An 18,428-nucleotide genomic window follows, 5' to 3' on the forward strand; every position below is an offset into this window, starting at 1 on the left:
GAGGGCCCAGGGCTGAGCAGGCCTCCCAGGGACCTCCCCAACCCCTTGCTTAACTTAACAATCATAACAAAGAGAGCACAGATTGTGGTTGTTAAATGAGGCAATCACATGCCACTTCACTTAAAGACTACCATGACTTACCATCATAATTCTGAGCTCAATTGTAATTGTAGGTCAAGGACTACTTGTAAAGGCGACAATAATTTTGAAAGATTAAATTTTGGTGAAAGTGATTTTGAAAATATTGGAATTAAACAGACAAATGGACCTGACGTTTTACATTAGTAAGGGAATATTATTAGTTTAGCATTTAAAAGCATAGACAATTGGTGGGTTTTACAAAATGAAGATAAAAGTACAGGTAGTCCTCAACTTACAACAGTTCATTTACTGACCATTCAAAGTTACAACGACATTGAAAAAAGGGACTTATGAACATTTTTTTACACTTATGACCATTGCAGCATCCCCCATGGTCCTGTGATTTACATTTGGACACTTGGCAACTGACTCACATTTATGACGGTTGTAGTGTCCTAGGATCACGTGATTCCCTTTTGTGACCTTCTGACAAGCAAAGTCAATGGGGAAGCCAGATTCACTTAACAACTGTGTTACTAACTTAACAACTGCCGTGATTCACTTAACATCTGTTGCAAGAAAAGTTGTAAAATGAGGCAAAACTCACTTAACAAATTTCTCACTTAGCAACATAAATTCTGTGCTCAAGTGTGGTCATAAGTCAAGGATTACCTGTGATATGAGCCAGATTGTGACAGTAACTGTAACTATGGAGTCTGATGACTGCATTCCCCCATGGTTAGCTGTGAAAATGAAGTTTATTTTTAAACACAAATGTAATTTTTCATACTTTCATAGACACTTGTGTAAATGTGCGGTGAAAATAGCCTTCTAAACAAACCAATATTTACGGTATATACGGTAAATCATTTTCCTTTCCCATACTTGAAATGAGAAGTGGGTAGGATAACATTTGCATGAAGACCAGAATTATAAAGCCACTGGAACATATGAAATTTAACTGCACAGAGAAAATAAGCATAAGTGGGAAAATGATAAAAGATGGGAAATAAAAAAGAATAAAGACAGAAAAATTATATCAGAACAATAGCTTAGAGTTCTCATTTTGTACTATGTTAGTGAACCTGGTGTCAAATGGAGGAAGAAAATTACTGTTGAAGACAAAGATTCTGGATAACCTCCTTGTGATGAAAGACATAGTCTGACCCATCTGACTGGCACTGGATTGGGGAAGGCACTACAAGATGACAGTTAAAAATTGAATTTCTTGATGCTATTAACATGTTACAGCAGTGTCCTATACACATTTATTCAGAAATAAGTCTGAGTAACTTGTATAAGACTTCAGTCACTTTCCACACAGGACAATTTTCTGGTCAAAGGAAAAATCATCCTGGGAATTTTTTTTTTGTAAGTCCTAAGTGCTTGTAATAATTTTTTATTCATTTGGAATTAAAATGAAACCATAATGTAAACATACCCTTCAGGAACAATGAGGCTTATTGAATAAGCACTCTTGCTCAATGTATGACATTTTATGAGGAATTGGTGGTTTTAAGACTAAGCATAAGTCACCATTTCCTTTGTTTTATCAAACTGGTTTCTTAAAATAATGTAAGGCACTGGACAGTAGAGATCATATAACGGGAGAGGTGCTTCCTTCGACTATTCACTTTAAAAAAAACACACCTTCACCTGAAGCAATACACTGGAAAAATATTCCTGTTTTGTTCCGTTGCATTGAATTTAACATTCCTTAAAGATCATTTCATCCATTCCTTATTTAACATCCAGCCATAAAGTCTTAAGCATTCTCCTGAATGTCTCAAAAACTGTTGTGGCAAATCTATGTTTGAAAATGCTTGTTTCATATATTCTCCATGAGTTATGATTTGCTTCATTACCTTACCTAGTGCCTGTTTAGGTTTCCCTCTATCTAACATGTGAAATTATTTTAGAAGAGAAAGCAAATTTTGATATATTTTAAATCATTTCTATAAACTGTATTATTTATGCAGTATACTAGAAGTATATGGGAAGCATTGATGAAGCTTCCTTTCTTCTCCTTCTCCTTTTTTTTCTTTTTCTTTTTCCTTCTCCCTGCCCTAATGGATCCTTAGTGCAGACTTTGCCCCCAAGATGTCAGGGTATGAATTTATGGATTGGTGCATTCTTTTAATTTTTGTTTTACCTTTTGCTGGCATGCTTCAACAGCATGGCTGTGTGTTACAAGGAATGAACAGTCAGTTCAAAAGAAGCTTGTGCATGAATTACTCTAATGGTCTCATTCTGTTTTTCTGAACTATACTAAGTTTCTTACTTGGCTTTATTTGCTGCTTACAAGGGGATCAAGGTAATTCTTTCAGTGTTGAAGTATTTTGCTAATGCTTGAAGTGAATATGTTTATCTTGCCTAAGTTGTAATTGTTTGGTTTGCTATTATTTTTGGTATACTATTGCTGCACTTTTAATAATTAACCAACATAAAAATATTACCTGTCGTATTTACAGTTGAGGTTTATAATAGTTTTGGATTTTCAAAACTAACTTCTCTATTCAAGTTTATTATTTAAAAAATGTTGTTCTCTCTAGGGACTATAGTCATAAACTATTATTTTACCTAGCCATGCATATGAAGGCTGCCAGACCTCAGATGCAAAAATCTGGACAACTCAAAATGTCAGCAAAGGGATACAGGAGAATTCATAACTTGCCTGGCTTGTTGCAGTTTTGATATGGGTTATACTATTTGCAATAAACTATTTAACTAATATACAGGTAGTTCTCAACTTACAATCATTCGTTCACTGACTGTTCGAAGTAACAACGGCACTGAAAAAAGTGTCTTATGACTGATTTGCACACTAACATCACATGATCAAAATTTGAGCACTTGGCAACTGGCAGGTATTTATGACAGTTGCACTGTCCCAAGGTCATCTGATCACCATTTGTAACCTTCCCTACCAGCTTCTGACAAGCAAAGTCAATAGGGGAAGACAGATTTGCTTAATGACCACATGATTCACTTAAAACTATAATGTTTTGCTTAACTTTCAAAAAAGGGTCATAAAATGGGGCAAAATTCAACCAGCTCCCTTGCTTAGTGACAGAAGTATGGGGGCTCTACTGTGGTTGTAAGTCAAGGATGAAACATTTATAATGAAACCGGTTTTGCTGCACATTAAAAATCTCATAGAATTTGGTTTTAATACTATATTAAAACATTTTAGATATATATGTTTAATTATAATTTATTTATATAAAATAGCTTATGCGTTATAAAATAGCTTGAACAACTGAGTAACAAAATTGAACAGGCACTGATAGAATTCACAAACTCTTTTTACAACAGAACATGTTTAAAGCTAACCAGATAGTTTATGACTTTATAGTTAATTTTATGGTTGAATGGGTAGATATAATTATTATTTAATTACCCCCAAAACAATACTGATATTTCTGTTTTCTATAATTTGTAATTGGTCCCTACTAGTACTCTTGCTAATAGTAATTACCATTTTATCAACATCAAAATAAAAAATTAAATACTCTGAATACTCTGAATAGATACTATATTAGAAAGAAGTATTAATATTATTACTACAATTATTAGTTTTTAAAAAGATGAACCAACTGGTATTATTTAGACATAATTAGGATTACTAGAACTGGGCACAATAATTCAGACAACTGCTCAGTGGCAGGAAATAGTGTATTTTTGTATTCTTACAGCCCACATCAGGTAGACATAGACATATGCTATGTTTTTAGTGCTACATGCACCCCTTCACTCTCCTTTTCCATGACAAAATTTTCCACCAGAAGTTCTGTAATACATTGTATATGCTATCAGGTGTTGGTAGTGAATCCTGCAGAAAACATCATCTTCAGCTAGATGACCTTCCTGTCTGATCCAGTATTACAGCTTAAATCACAGTACTGGGGGCAGAAGGAACAAGTTTCTCTCTCCCTCTCTCTCTCTCTCTCCCTCCCTCTCTCACAAACGCCCACACGCATACGCGCATGCACACACACAGAGAGAGAGAGAGAGAGAGAGAGAAAGACCCTTAATCACTGTATATAAAATTACCGGACAAGAAAGAATCGTGATTTCATTAAAGGTCCTTTAACTTTTTCCTCAACTGTAATGTGTTTTTAAAGATTGTTTTTAAACTGGAGTGGATCAGAGTAAAGAAAAACAAATGGTGTCTTTGTTGAACTGAATACTAAATTCTCAGCAGCTTAGGTCAGACTTCTACGTAATATCTTCTGGCATCATTCAGCCACTGTTGGAGTGATATGAAGCTAATGCTCTTTACTGTTGCAATAGCACACTGATGTCTGGGTGACTACAGAAGACAATATAAGTCAGGATTCCCCAACCTGTGGGCCACAGCCCACTACCGAGCTGTAGCCTGCTGACCACCAGGCCGCAGGACAGGCTGGCCAGTGCATGCACTCACCTCCACTCATGCTAGTGCCACTGCTATGCAAAAGGGGCACATGTGAAAACAGGGCACCGCGTGGTGAAAACGGTGCCACACAATGAAAATGGAGCATGTGGCGAAAACGGGGTGGTGCTAGTGAGTGTCACATGGGCACTGGGCACCGTCTCATTTGCGTCATGCGTGCTTGCAGCTCCGTTTGTGTGTGCGTGTGCATGTAAAATGTTTCCCCCTCCCTTTCCCTCTAGTCCGCCAACCGAGAAAGGTTGGAGACCTCTGATATAAGTGACCTGCCATCCTTAATCAGTATTTTCATGGCTTTAATTTCAAAATAAGGTGATGGCAACAATGGCTGTAAAATTTAGGACTAAATCCCTCAAAACCTTCAATAGAAATTCAGATATATGAAAGGCAACTATGATCTGACATGCAATTCTCAGCATTATTAAAATATAATATTACACACAAACCTAAAAAGTTACTTATACAAATTGGAAAACGTCGCTTATGTTACTTTCTAACAAAACAATCATAAGTAAAGTACATTTTTGGCAGGAAAAAATACTCAGACATACTTTAAAATACATTATACCTAGAGGGAAAATAACATTCTGGGACTGCAAGAAGACACAAACAGTAGGTGACAAGGAATCTATTTTTAAGCAAAATTGGTTTCTGTCTGATCTAGTAGTAGGTTCTGATCTACTTTATCAAATGCCTTACTGAAGTCCAAGTAAATTATATCCACAGCATTCCTTTGGTCCATTAATTTTGTCACATTGTCAAAGAATGAAATAAGATTTGTCTGGCATGATTTGTTTTTGAATATTTGGAATAGCTTGAACATCTACAAGTTCATTTCAGATTCAGTGATCCTGTCATTCTATTCTAAATGTTGACAATATCAATACGGACACAGATGCTCATATCACCAAGGATGTACCTTGTTACTATTCCCCAATTACTAGGGACGATTCCTATTTACACTTAACACTGACCACAAGCCTCCAGTGTTAGTATTCTTTTTCTCTTGTGTCCCGGTGACATCATCTCATTCTCAACCCATGAATAAAACCGGTTTAAATCATCCTTAGCAGCACTGAAATTAAAATTGTATTTTTCCCATTATATTAACCCCATCTGAAGGCATTTTCCAGATCTTAAATTTCTCATTTAATGAGAGGGAAGTCAATTAACTACAATACAGGATAGGAGACTGCAGTGGGGACATGCTAGGAACATATTTCATACTGGGACATTTTCCAGCAGATTCAAGGATGGGTAGATCAACTCAGAGATAAGGAGTGACCCATAAAAGACATTTCTTTCCATTCACAGGTGATTGACTATTCATTATTTTGTTATGCTTTTTTCCAGGCCACCAGTCAGCAGAGCTGCTCCTCAACCCGAGAAACTGCAAAAGAATAATATCAACAAAAAAAAGAAAGTGGTTGAGGTCAGGTTTAATACTTTGATATTTTAATACTCCCCCTAATATGGGTTTATTTTTAATTTATTTATTTATATCCTGCCTTTATTATTTTTACAAATAATTCATTTGTTGCTTATTGCTCCAATCTTTACCAATTTTATAGTTTTTAAAACTTTATCAGTTTTAATGCATGTTGGTATGTCAACAAGCTACCCAAATCTGTTAATTGGCATAGCCTGTTAATACGCGTTGTCTGGTTAATGGGATTAGATTTAATCCCATATCTGGTACATGGGATTAAATGTAGGTATATGCTGTAAAGGTAAATATAGGTAAATTATATAAATATAAGTATATAAGATGTAGCCAGAATGATACAACCAAGGAACAATTTATTTTCAGAAGAATAAATTCTGTTGTAAATTAATGTAGTATTGTCATCTAAGTAATCGTTTTTTTCTGATATTCTGCTATCTGTATTGTGATATAAATATGCTTCATAAGGAAATATTGAAATTAATGCTTTGAAACTTTATATCTTTAAACTGGAATTTAAAATATAGTCTTTGCTTTTCTTTGTTTATTGATTCAAATTACCATGTTCACATTCTAAATATACCTATATATCAAAACTGTTTAGAATTTAACTATTTTTATTAAGCAATGGCATGCCTCATCTACAAAAATGAATACACTTAAATGTGTCTATATCCTTCCTTCCTTCCTTCCTTCCTTCCTTCCATTTCTAGGAACTGTGCTTAGATCATGTCTTTGGATATCGTGGATTTGATTGCCGCAATAACCTTCATTACCTCAATGATGGTGCTGATATTATTTTCCATACTGCAGCAGCATGCATAGTTCAAAATCTCTCAATAGGTAATTAAATTCAATAATAAATATTTCTGCTAGTTCTCTTGGCTGGAAAAACAAACAGGTTAGGTACTCAATGCCAAGGTCTTCAGACGAAAGCGCTGTATGTATTCCCTTGGATACGTAAAGCACTTGCAAGAATAGCCTTCACTCTTTTCTTCAGCATTGGGTATATATTTGTAATAGAAGCAAACAGAATGGCCTGAAAGCACCAAGCATCAGTTATGGGATCAGAATAAAAATCAAAAGAGATACAGGTAGTTCTCAACTTACAACCTTTCATTTAGGGACCATTCAAAGTTACAACAGTACTGAAAAAGGTGACTTACAATGAATCCTCATTGGGGGATTTGCCATGTATTTATGGTGGCTGCAGTGTTCCAGGGTCATGTGATAGTCATTTGCTACCTTCCCAGCCAGCTTCTGATAGGCAAAATCAATAGGGGAAACCAAATTCGTTTAATGACCGTGTGATTCTCTTAACAATTTTGTTTAACATCCGTGGCAAAAAAGGTCATAAAATTAGGCATGACTCACTTAATAGTCGCCTTGCTTAGTAATGGAAATTCTGGTCCCAACTGTGGCTGTAATTTGAGGACTATCTGTATATGTTCCTTTTCATCTGCTATCATGTTGGATGATATTATTGATCCATTGTGGTTTAGTATTGTCACATCTCAATGGCAATATCTATCAAGTTGTTTGCCTGAAATCCTCTTATGAATGTATAATAATAATAATAATAATAATAATAAAGTTGGAAGGGACCTTGGAGGTCATTGAGTCCAACCCCCTGCTCAGGCAGGAACCCTACACCATTTCAGACAAATGGCTGTCCAGTCTCTTCTTAAAAACTTCTAGTGTTGGAGCATTCACTGCTTGCTTTGGAACTGAATTGTTAAGGAAATAATGGAAGTACTATATATTGGTGTCTGGCATGAGCAGATGGTTAGCAAAACCTTAAGCAGTTTTTTATTTTAAGAATATAATACTGTCTTTCAGCTACTTTGTACAAATGGGATTTACTATTACCACTCTTAGATGAATTAATTTTGTGAAATAGACTGATCTAAAAATGTACTGTTTTTATAGTTTCTGTTTATTGGATACTTAAAAATGAATCTTTTTTTGTTTTGAACTGCACAGGAAGTCAGAGTTTCTACCTGGAACATACAGATGACATCCTCTGCCTAACAGTCAACCAACACCCAAAATATAAAAATATTGTGGCCACCAGCCAGATTGGTAGGTCCATAGTCAGTTTAAACTAAAAGATTTTAAATAACTGCACTCATTCTCTATTTGCATGTTGGAATGCGAAATTGAGCAGTGGAACATTTACTAATTTTTCTTCTTGTTGTGCTGTTTAAGTATTAAGCTATTTTGAATATCTACTTAATTAGAAACACAAGAAACAAATGAAGTAATATATGAATTTATTATAAATCAATATAAGGAAATCAGGTAAAGCAGAAGCATCAACATTGAAATATCGCCTTTTCTAAGGTCTCAGGAAGCATTTTTGCTAAAATTGTTAATAAATTTGAGGAGTGGTAATTAGTTTCGGTATAAACTTTGACAATATTAATTTAAGGAGCAGGCTCTGTTTCGAAGCTATTATTCAGGAAAGGCTTTTGTGACAATGCCTATCTGAAACTCTGAGTAGCTCTTAATAAGGTCCCCTATGCTAGATATTTCTCAAATAGTTGTTCTCATGAAACTCTTACAATATAGGATACATTTCAGTTAAATAAGAACCCTTATTGGTGTGACCACCATTAAGGGGAGTGCCAATGTTTTCTTTTATTGATTTGATTGATTGATATGTTAAGTAAAATAATGGAATTGATTACTAAGAAAAGAGGTGATGGGCGGGAATCATCCTTATTCTCAAAATAATGTCCTGAACTCTTGAGCAGATAGAAACGGTAAACACTGTTCCATATGCATCTCCATTGGAATTCTTATTTCTATAATAGGATACAACATCAGCACAAACCTTGTTTTTTTTCTATTACAAGCATTATATAGGACACCTAATTCAACAATATTTTTGCTTGTTTTTTATATCCATACTCATGTTGTTGTTATTGTTTTTTTAACTTCAATATTATTTTCTGTTGCTGATGTTGAGAACTTCAGCATTAGAAATCTAAACTTATTTCAGCTATTGTTTTTCCCTGATGCTTCCATATTTGTCATACCCCTCATCATGCAGGTAATATGGCAGAATTTCCAGGTAAGGATTTCTCCTTTTTGAGTTCTTGTCAATACAGTTACCATTATCATGCTCATTTGTTGTATCTGTGTCACTTAGAGATACAAGATGAACATCAACAAATCAACCCTTTCTTTGTGCATTTATCCATAAATATTTCATTTTATCTTACAATTTATCATTTCATAGAATCTAATAATTCTGTCTAACCATAAGTCCCATGCTATTGTTACAATTCTGGACTACCTTTGATGTTTTGTCTATATTTGTGTTGGAGGATAGCTGGCCAGATTCCCAGGAGGGGGTGGTGCATTCCAGAGGAGTAAGAGGTAACTCAGATTAGATAGTTTATCTGAGAAAAATTGGGTGAAGACAGCTCCTCCATAATAGTCTCAAAATATATGCTTGGTGTAAATAATAGGATGCTTCAGTTTATGAGAATTTTGTCTATAAGTATAGAACAATAAATGCCTATGGAGAGTCTTAGTCATCCAGATCATGGTTGTCCTAAAGGTGCTATTTCAAAAGACAACTGGACTTTCTTTGTTTTCTCTTGAAGATATTTCCCTTCTCATTCAAGAAGCTTCTTCAGTTGTAACTGAATGGTGGGGAATGGAAGGATTTATATTCCTTGCAGTCATCTGGTTGTTAGCACTCTTTCTGGGAGTAATTGAATAGGTGTGGAATCTTCTTGGATTTACTGAAAGAACAGATATGACACCATCTATTTCCTGTTTACAATACAGTCCTTTCAGCAGTTCCAAGAAGCTTCCACACCCATTTGCACTATTCAGATGACCCTGAGGACACAGAGCCTGACAGTACTGCATAATTGCCTTATTTTAAGAAGATGTACTTTCATTTGAAGAGTTATAAACTTAAATAATGTTTTCTTAATTCTCCCTCATTAAAAACAATTAGGTACCACACCATCTATTCACATATGGGATGCAATGACTAAGCAGACTCTCTCTATGCTGCGTTGCTTCCATTCTAAAGGAGTGAACTATGTCAATTTCAGTGCAACTGGTAAACTTCTGGTGTCTCTAGGAGTTGATCCAGAGCATACAATCACAGTATGGAGATGGCAGGATGGTATGTTTCCAATCTTCATTCTTATTAATTGCACATTAATAATCCAAATTGCACATTAAATACACAGTAGCATAGTTGTTTTTTTTATTTGAAAAAAATATTTTATTTCTGTTTTTGTACTTTTCTCTCTGACTTATCACTACCTAATGTCAAGGTTTAAGCACATTACATTGATATATATCTAGCTAGCTTTATATTTACTTTATTGATAGTATTTTGGATCATCAACTATCTATAAGGAAGATGTAGTAACAACAATGATAATACAACCATATCCCACAGAATATTTAAAAAAAAATAATGTAACATAGAAGATAGAATGCCAAAGAACAAAATCACTATGTATTTTTTCTGAAACATCACAAAGAAATAAGAATATAAAAAGAATTGTCCTGGATCATATAAAAGGCCTGTGATTCCACAATCCCTTGGGTATTATTTCCCATTTAGTTGCCCAGGAAATTTATTCATCCATGCACCTTTCAGAATAACAATCTTTTTGAAATTTCTTATAACAATGTAAAGTATTATAAAGAAAAATACTACAGTATGTTCACTACTTTTGATTTAGCTAAAAAGCAAATATATATATATATATATATATATAATTTCTAGAATCTTCCTCACCCGCCAATATGTGTGGTAATTACATGGTGGGAAAGGGAAGGAAGACTCCAACTGAGCAGTATTTTCCAGGACTTGTCACCTGCTTCCCTTTACAACATGAGTGGAATAGCCTCTCCCACTTACGTTCCAGCAATTGGTTTTGAAAGGATGATTCTTCTGAAGCTGTAATGAATAGAGAACTACCGTAACTGGGATGGCAAGTAGCTATTGACAGGACCACGTCTAAAGTAGAATCTCCCCCAATAGCCATGTGCATCGTAAGAATGGGATTCCAAGATCTAGACTGATGGCAGATTGCAGTTGTGACCTACTTATGTTTCTGAAACATTAAAATGTCTTCTCTGATTTCTACAGGTGCTAAAATTGCAAGCAGAGGAGGTCACCTAGAGAGGATCTTTGTTGTAGAGTTTCGTCCAGATTCTGATACCCAGTTTGTTTCTGTTGGAGTAAAACACATGAAGTTCTGGACTGTTGCTGGAAGTGCTTTGCTCTATAAAAAAGGAGTGATAGGTTCGTTGGATGATGCCAAAATGCAAACTATGCTTTCAGTGGCATTTGGAGCAGTAAGTAATTTTCCTCCTCCTCCTTCTTGTTTTATGTGATTTGTGCAGAGAAAAATTAAACCAATTTCATGAGAAGGAATTTCAGTGGTCAACATGTGGTATTCAGGAGCAAATGTAAATGAACATAAAAAGAGATAATACGACATTTTCTGTACACAATAATGCCAACAAAACTAGTATGTTTTTTTTGTTCATCCTAGATACAAAGTCTTTATTGCTATGTCTGTTTCAATACCGAAGCTTGAATAGTAATCACACTAGTTCTGAGGAGCCATCTCTATCTTAAAAACTGGATATGAAGCAAAGAATTGATAATATATCAAAAGATAGTAAGGCTCAATAATTCATAGCATTTACAAAGCAGATTATTGTGGTTTCTTTCAGAATAATCTCACTTTTACCGGTGCCATCAATGGAGATGTTTATGTGTGGAAAGATCACTTTCTAATTCGACTTGTAGCAAAAGCTCACACTGGCCCAGTCTTTACGATGTATACCACTCTTCGCGATGGGCTCATAGTTACTGGAGGGAAAGAGAGACCGTAAGGAATTATAACTCTTTTCTATGTGCAGTTACTTATATAGCCAAGTATCCTTCAGAAGGAAATCCAAATAAGAATAAGGAGTGTGACGGTTTACGGCAGACTGAAAAAAATATTATTTAAATATCCTTCGCTTCCTGAGCTGTCCAAGTATGCACTGCAAAAAAGTAGTTGGGCTGAGAAAAAGAATATGTTTTTGTAGTTCTATATTGAGTTCTAATTACGATCCAGCTATCTAAAAGCGAATGCTTCTGTAGCCATAATGGCAACCTCACATGATACAGATTCAACAACTTAGATCAACAAAAGTAAAAGACCTGAAATGAACATGCAGACTGACCACTTAGAAAAAGAACTGAAAACAAGATAGGATAATAGAATGAAGTGATTGGAAAAACAACATAGATGTAGTTATGTATATATTAAAGTTATAGATATTAGAAGGTTATGTGAAGATATATTGTCTTCTTTTTTCACATTGAGAACTGTTTTGAATGCTCCAGAATAGAAGTGAAAGCTTCCTTTCACAGATGGCTATGTTTAAATTTTTATATTAAAAAATGCTGGCATCCATCTATTTGAAACCATCATTTCCAAGGGCGGTATGCTATATACATCATCTATTTACAATCAGGCATTTCCACCATACATCATCTGTATGTGTTACCTCCATCTGAAAACATAGAGTAAATTACCTTATATACCGCTTGGTATCTGACATCTACGTAGATGTAAGGGAAATTGTAAGGTCAATGTATTACAGGATTGTAAGGATTTGAGGAGAATGGAATATTTCTTATTTTTCTTCTATTTTCAGAACTAAAGAAGGAGGGGCTGTAAAACTATGGGATCAAGAGATGAAGCGCTGCCGAGCCTTTCAACTTGAGACGGGACAGATTGTGGAATGTGTGCGCTCAGTATGCCGAGGAAAGGTACCTGAAACACACAAAATGTACTGCCTGTTCCTCTCCTTACCAAAGTCTTATGTTAATACTGAGTGTTAAATGAACCTAAAGAGACTGAACAGGTGATTGTCACTTAAAAAGAGGAGGCTGAATAGCTGCAGTGGATAGAGACAAGGAGAAATGCGAGAAAGATACTTAAACGCCAATCAAGCAAGGATATTTCAAGAAAAATGTGAAAAATGCAATCTTTCTGTCCCAGTGCTGTCATGTTATCATTTCAATACTAGATGTACTGAATGTCTTGGTGGAATATCTAGTAATTCAGAGTGAATATTTATGCCCAGTCACCTTCAGGTAGTTGTGTATAAACTCAATATAAAGACAAATAGCAAGAGAAGGGCATTCATCCTACAGTATCCACATATGCTACCATTTTATTGTTATTTTATTTATTTGTATCCCAGTTTTATTGTTTTTATCAATAACTCAAGTTGGCAAACATATCCAACACACCTTCCTCCTACTATTTTCCATCACCATAATTTTGTGAGGTTTGTTGGGCTGAGAGAGAGTGACTGGCTCAAAATCACTCTTTCATGGCATTTATGGTTAAAGCAGGACTAGAGCTCATGGCCTCCCACTTTTTAGCCTGGTGCCTTAACCCCTAGACCAGGGATAGGCAACCTTGGCTCTTTTATGATTTGTGGACTTCAACTCCCAGAATTCCTGAGCCAGCTGTGCAGAGTTAAAGTCCACGAGTCATAAAAGAGCCAAGGTTGCCTACCCCTGCCCTAGACCAAACTGACTACCATGATCCCACTACAGATTCGAAATTGCTTTTGAGAAATGCATGCATCACACAGTGGAAAATAGAGAACGATTACTAAATAAAACAATCATTTTGCATAACAGAAATATAATGTTTGCTGTTCTCACTGATCTCATCCCATGTCATTCCAGCAATTGACCAAGCAAGGGGCCATTGATATGATTATACCCATATTGCCTGTTAACCACTGGCACCAAAGTGTACTCTCTGAATTGTGTCCAATATGCTACCCCAATCATAGTTTCCAGGAAGCTTACAATGAAAATTTTAAAAATATATAATCATATAAATTTAATGTTCCAGATATAACATAAAACTGACAACCTTAGATATATTTTGGTTTGGAGAAGATGGATAGATTATATCCAGAATAAATATGAGACTAAAAAGTATTATTTAGCTTATGAGTAAATTTTAGATTATTTTTAATAGTTTAATATGATTGAATTTATATTATTTTTAGTATTATTGTTTAATTATATTATTATTTTTGGTTTTAATTTGTTAATATTTATTTTGAAAAGGAGTTAAAGTATGTTATGGATTTGATTGTTAGTAGAGTTGGGTAATGTTAGTTAGATTATGATTGCTTATTTGTAACCCTGTAATCAGCTCTGGGAAGTGGGGGAGGGGGGAGGGGGGAGGGATTTGGGTTATATACTGTAAAAAAAATTTAATTTTTTAATAAAAAAAACCTGACAACCTTAACATCACAAGTATTGAAAGAATACAGAATATAATACCCCTCAGATTGCACAAGATATTCTTCAAAATCCTAGTGGAAAAGATACAGTAATCTTATACTCTTTCTAGAATAATAACAAGATAGTGATCGTCTTGGCTTTGTGCTAAAATGTTCCATAGAGCTGGGACAGCCCCTGAAAAAAGCTTCTTGTCTGAAAGTATTTTATACAGTAAATCTTCTGTTAATTGGAATAATTCTGTGCAGAGTATGCAGTTTTTTCCAGTCCCACGTTTTAACTGGCATAATGAGGGCAAAACAGCACTCCAAAAACTAACAGGCAGAACCAGGACAATTTTCTATACAGTTACATATAAATGTAATTTCATTACAACTTACTATAATTAATACTCTCCCATTCAGTGATATTAAAATTTGTCAACAGTTTTTAGAAGACTTTTAACTCTCTGGTTATTATGTTATGCATTTTTATCATTATATGTTTCTTTCTAAGAGAAAAATCTATTGCAGTGTTCCCTCGAGAATTCTGGGAACTATTTTTGAGGAAGAGATTTCACATCATCTTTGAGATAAACTGATCCAATACCATTAGAATTGTGTAGCATAAATTTACCTAAGGTTATGTGGTCACAGCATGAGAGATATGGTTTTTATTTTTATTTTTAAGAAAAAAATTACAAATTAAACATTTGTAAATTGTGTCAGAAAATCCAGTTCACACTAATTTCTATTTCAGACAGCTGTCCTTACACTCTTTTGTTTCTTCCTTCCTAGTCTCCCCGCTTTTAATTGAACAACATAAATATTGAACAAAGAGTCCTCTGTATGTTGTTTTTCTAATCCAACATGCCTTTGAAATGTCTACAGGGTAAAATTTTAGTGGGGACCAAAGATGGAGAAATCCTTGAAGTTGGAGAAAAAAATGGTGTGTCTAATCTTCTAATTGATAGCCACATGGAAGGAGAAATTTGGGGCCTGGCAACTCATCCATCCAAAGATATCTTTATATCTGCTAGTAATGATGGAACTGCACGGATCTGGGACCTTTGTGATAAAGTAAGAAGTCCTTGTCCAGAGTACAGAATAAGCTTTCAATCTGTCAGAATTCTTGGCTGCTGCTAAACTTTATCATTGCACATTCCCAGAGGAATTTTATGTATGCATACTCAGAATATGTTCACTGTAATTATGCTTAGGATTTCAACCTCAATATCCATTGTAATTTATAGGTTTTTCTGTTTGCGGTGAAATTTATGAAGTGTATAAATTCAAAATAGATCCTCAATATCTATTATTGCAGCTAATAATGATTACTTACACGGTATGTGTAAAAATACTTCAAGCACATTACGAATATTAAAAGCATTTAATTGAACATTATTAACATTAATAAAACATCAATCAAAGTTGATTATTCCATCAACCATGCTTTCAGCATTGAGAAAACTGGATTTGCCATTTATGAAAAATCATTATTTCCAGTTTTATCTCAGAGGGAAAGACTTTACATGTTATTCCATTATTCTGGCTCTAAACAACTTACAAAATCTAAAATTCAACTTAAAATTGAATATACTGTAACAATTAAAAACTACCGTTATAAAACACTTCATAGACTATTGTGGATACCTTAAACAGTAAGAAACGGCTGTTTGAACCTGTGGGAGCAATATAGTGTGTCTGCATAGCTGCATTCTAGGCCAATTGCAGTTTCCAAATCATCTTATGTGATCAGTGCATTTGCTACATCTCTGAACTCCAGGAACGGGTGCACCAAATTTATCACCAAAGCTAATAAATGTCTCCTGCTGGCATCAGTTTACTAGGACTGACCAGTACCAATGCTGGATCCAAAAAAACTCCCAAATTATGAATCTGATCCTGAAGGGGAAATACAACTTTGTTTTAATAAGTCAAATCTCCCAATCACCAAGCCTAGGCTCCAAATTCAGTGGCAATACCATCTCATCCAAAGTGAGTTTCAGTTCTCCCACTGAACAAGGGGGGATCTTAGTTCCATACACATGCCCAATCCTTTTTAGCTGTTTCAAACATTTACAATATAGCCACTCCCCCTTGTATTTAGTTTCTCTCTCTTTCTCTCTCTCTCTCTCTCTCTCCCTCTCCCTCCCTCCCTCCCTCCCTTTCTCCATCTCCCTCTGTGTGTGTGTGCGCGCGTGTGAGAGAGAGAGAGAATGATATAAGAGGTTTTAATTCTAAAGCAAAAGAATGCAAATTATAAATAATGTGAGCCACTGTAACCAAATACCATCATTTCTGTCCTGCAGAAACTTCTGAATAAAGTTAATTTGGGCCACGCTGCAAGATGTGCTGCCTACAGTCCAGATGGCGAGATGGTTGCTATTGGCATGAAGAATGGAGAGTTTATTATTTTACTTGTCAACAGTCTTAAAGTTTGGGGCAAAAAAAGGGATAGAAAATCTGCTATCCAGGATATCAGGTATTTCAGCAGGCAAAGTAGATAATGCTTGAAAGAGAAAGAGAAGAAGTGTGTCTATTTATTCCATCACTGCTGATGGTCTTAGTTTCGTGCCATTTGATAATGGCTTGCAGCTTAATGGCTGAAGTGGCTGCACTGAAAATATTCTAGCTGAGATTACATCAGCATGTGGTCCTCACCATGTGGTCCTCAATGGAACCCCATCTACATGGAGGGAAGTGTGTAGTGCGGTGCCCCAGGTCTCTGTTCTGGGCCCAATGCTCTTCAACTTCTTCATCAACGATTTGGACGAGGGGATAGATGGGGAAATCATCAAATTTGCAGATAACACCAAGCTGGCAGGAATAGCCAACACTCCAGAAGACAGGCTTAGGATTCAGGAGGATCTGGACAGACTTGAACACTGGGAGCTATCTAACAAAATGAAATTCAATGGCGAAAAAAGTAAGGTTCTACATTTAGGCAAGAAAAACCAAATGTACAGGTATAGTATAGGGGCTACCTTGCTCAATAGTAGTAACTGTGAGAGGAACCTTGGAGTCCTAGTGGACAATCACCTAAATATGAGCCAGCAGTGTGCTGCAGTTGCCAAAAAGGCCAACACAGTGCTAAGCTGCATTAACAGAGGGATAGAATCAAGATCATGTGAAATATTAATACCACTTTACGATGCCTTGGTAAGGCCACACTTGGAATATTGCATCCAGTTTTGGTCACCACGATGTAAAAAAGATGTTGAGACTCTAGAAAGAGTATAGAGAAGAGCAACAAAGATGATTAGGGGACTGGAGGCTAAAGCATATAAGGAACGGCTGCTGGAATTGGGTATATCTAGTTTAATGAAGAGAAGGACGAGGGGGGACATGATAGCAATCTTCCAATATCTCAGGGGCTGCCACAAAGAAGAGGGAGTCAAGCTATTTTCCAAGAAGCCTGAAGGCAGGACAAGAAGCAACGGGTGGAAACTAACCAAAGAGAGAAGCAACCTAGAACTAAGGAGAAACTTTCTGACAGTTAGAACAATTAAGCAGTGGAACAACCTGCCTCCAGAAGCGGTGAATGCTCTAACACTGGAAGATTTTAAGAAGAGACTGGACAGCCATTTGTCTGAAATGGTATAGGGTTTCCTGCCTGAGCAAGGGGTTGGACTAGATGACTTCCAAGGTCCCTCCCTTTATTGCTGTTGTTGTTATCAGCAAGAAAAGATAACTCACACGGAGAACAAGGTCTTAGAGTACTTCTCTTCCACCAGAATTCTAAGCAGTGAGCCAAACTCATCCAATGTGAGCCTGGAGACATATTGTTTGAATTGCATAGTCTTATGACTCTTATCTATAAATGGAGGAAGGAAGGGAAATCTTAAGGCAATGTAAAAGATGAAAAAATCCACATTCTGTCCTTTGCAATAGCAAATGTTGGAACTGCAAAGAATTATGGAGAAAAGTACAAAATTGTGTACTGTCAGGGTTAGGATTAGGGTTAGGGTTAGGGTTAGGGAGAGGACTGTTAAAAAAAAAAAACCCTCTCCAGTAGCAGAATTTCAAAATAAGCATATTTTGGGTTGAATAAATGAAAATTCTAGATTGATAATGGGTATTACAATTAAATTTGGATATTTCCCATATATCCTGCCTATGGATAAAAAGCATTCTTCTCAGTGTCATTTGTACAGCCCTTTGCTAATTCTGTGC

The 18,428-nt window shown here is 35.6% G+C and overlaps 1 protein-coding gene across 1 annotated transcript in view; it reads left to right on the plus strand.

The window, feature by feature from the left end:
- EML6 (EMAP like 6) overlaps nt 1-18,428 on the plus strand; it is a 149,343-nt gene that overhangs the window by 112,949 nt on the left and 17,966 nt on the right. Inside the window, 9 exon segments of the mRNA XM_039344340.1 lie at nt 5,867-5,945; nt 6,671-6,800; nt 7,941-8,039; nt 9,934-10,107; nt 11,089-11,297; nt 11,682-11,839; nt 12,657-12,771; nt 15,144-15,332; nt 16,565-16,737. Of these exon segments, the coding sequence (XP_039200274.1) occupies nt 5,867-5,945; nt 6,671-6,800; nt 7,941-8,039; nt 9,934-10,107; nt 11,089-11,297; nt 11,682-11,839; nt 12,657-12,771; nt 15,144-15,332; nt 16,565-16,737 (1,326 nt within the window).

The sequence above is a fragment of the Crotalus tigris genome, unplaced genomic scaffold, assembly GCF_016545835.1.
Source record: "Crotalus tigris isolate CLP2741 ecotype Arizona unplaced genomic scaffold, ASM1654583v1 scf7180000017903.3850313, whole genome shotgun sequence".
Taxonomy (NCBI): Eukaryota; Metazoa; Chordata; class Lepidosauria; order Squamata; family Viperidae; genus Crotalus; species Crotalus tigris.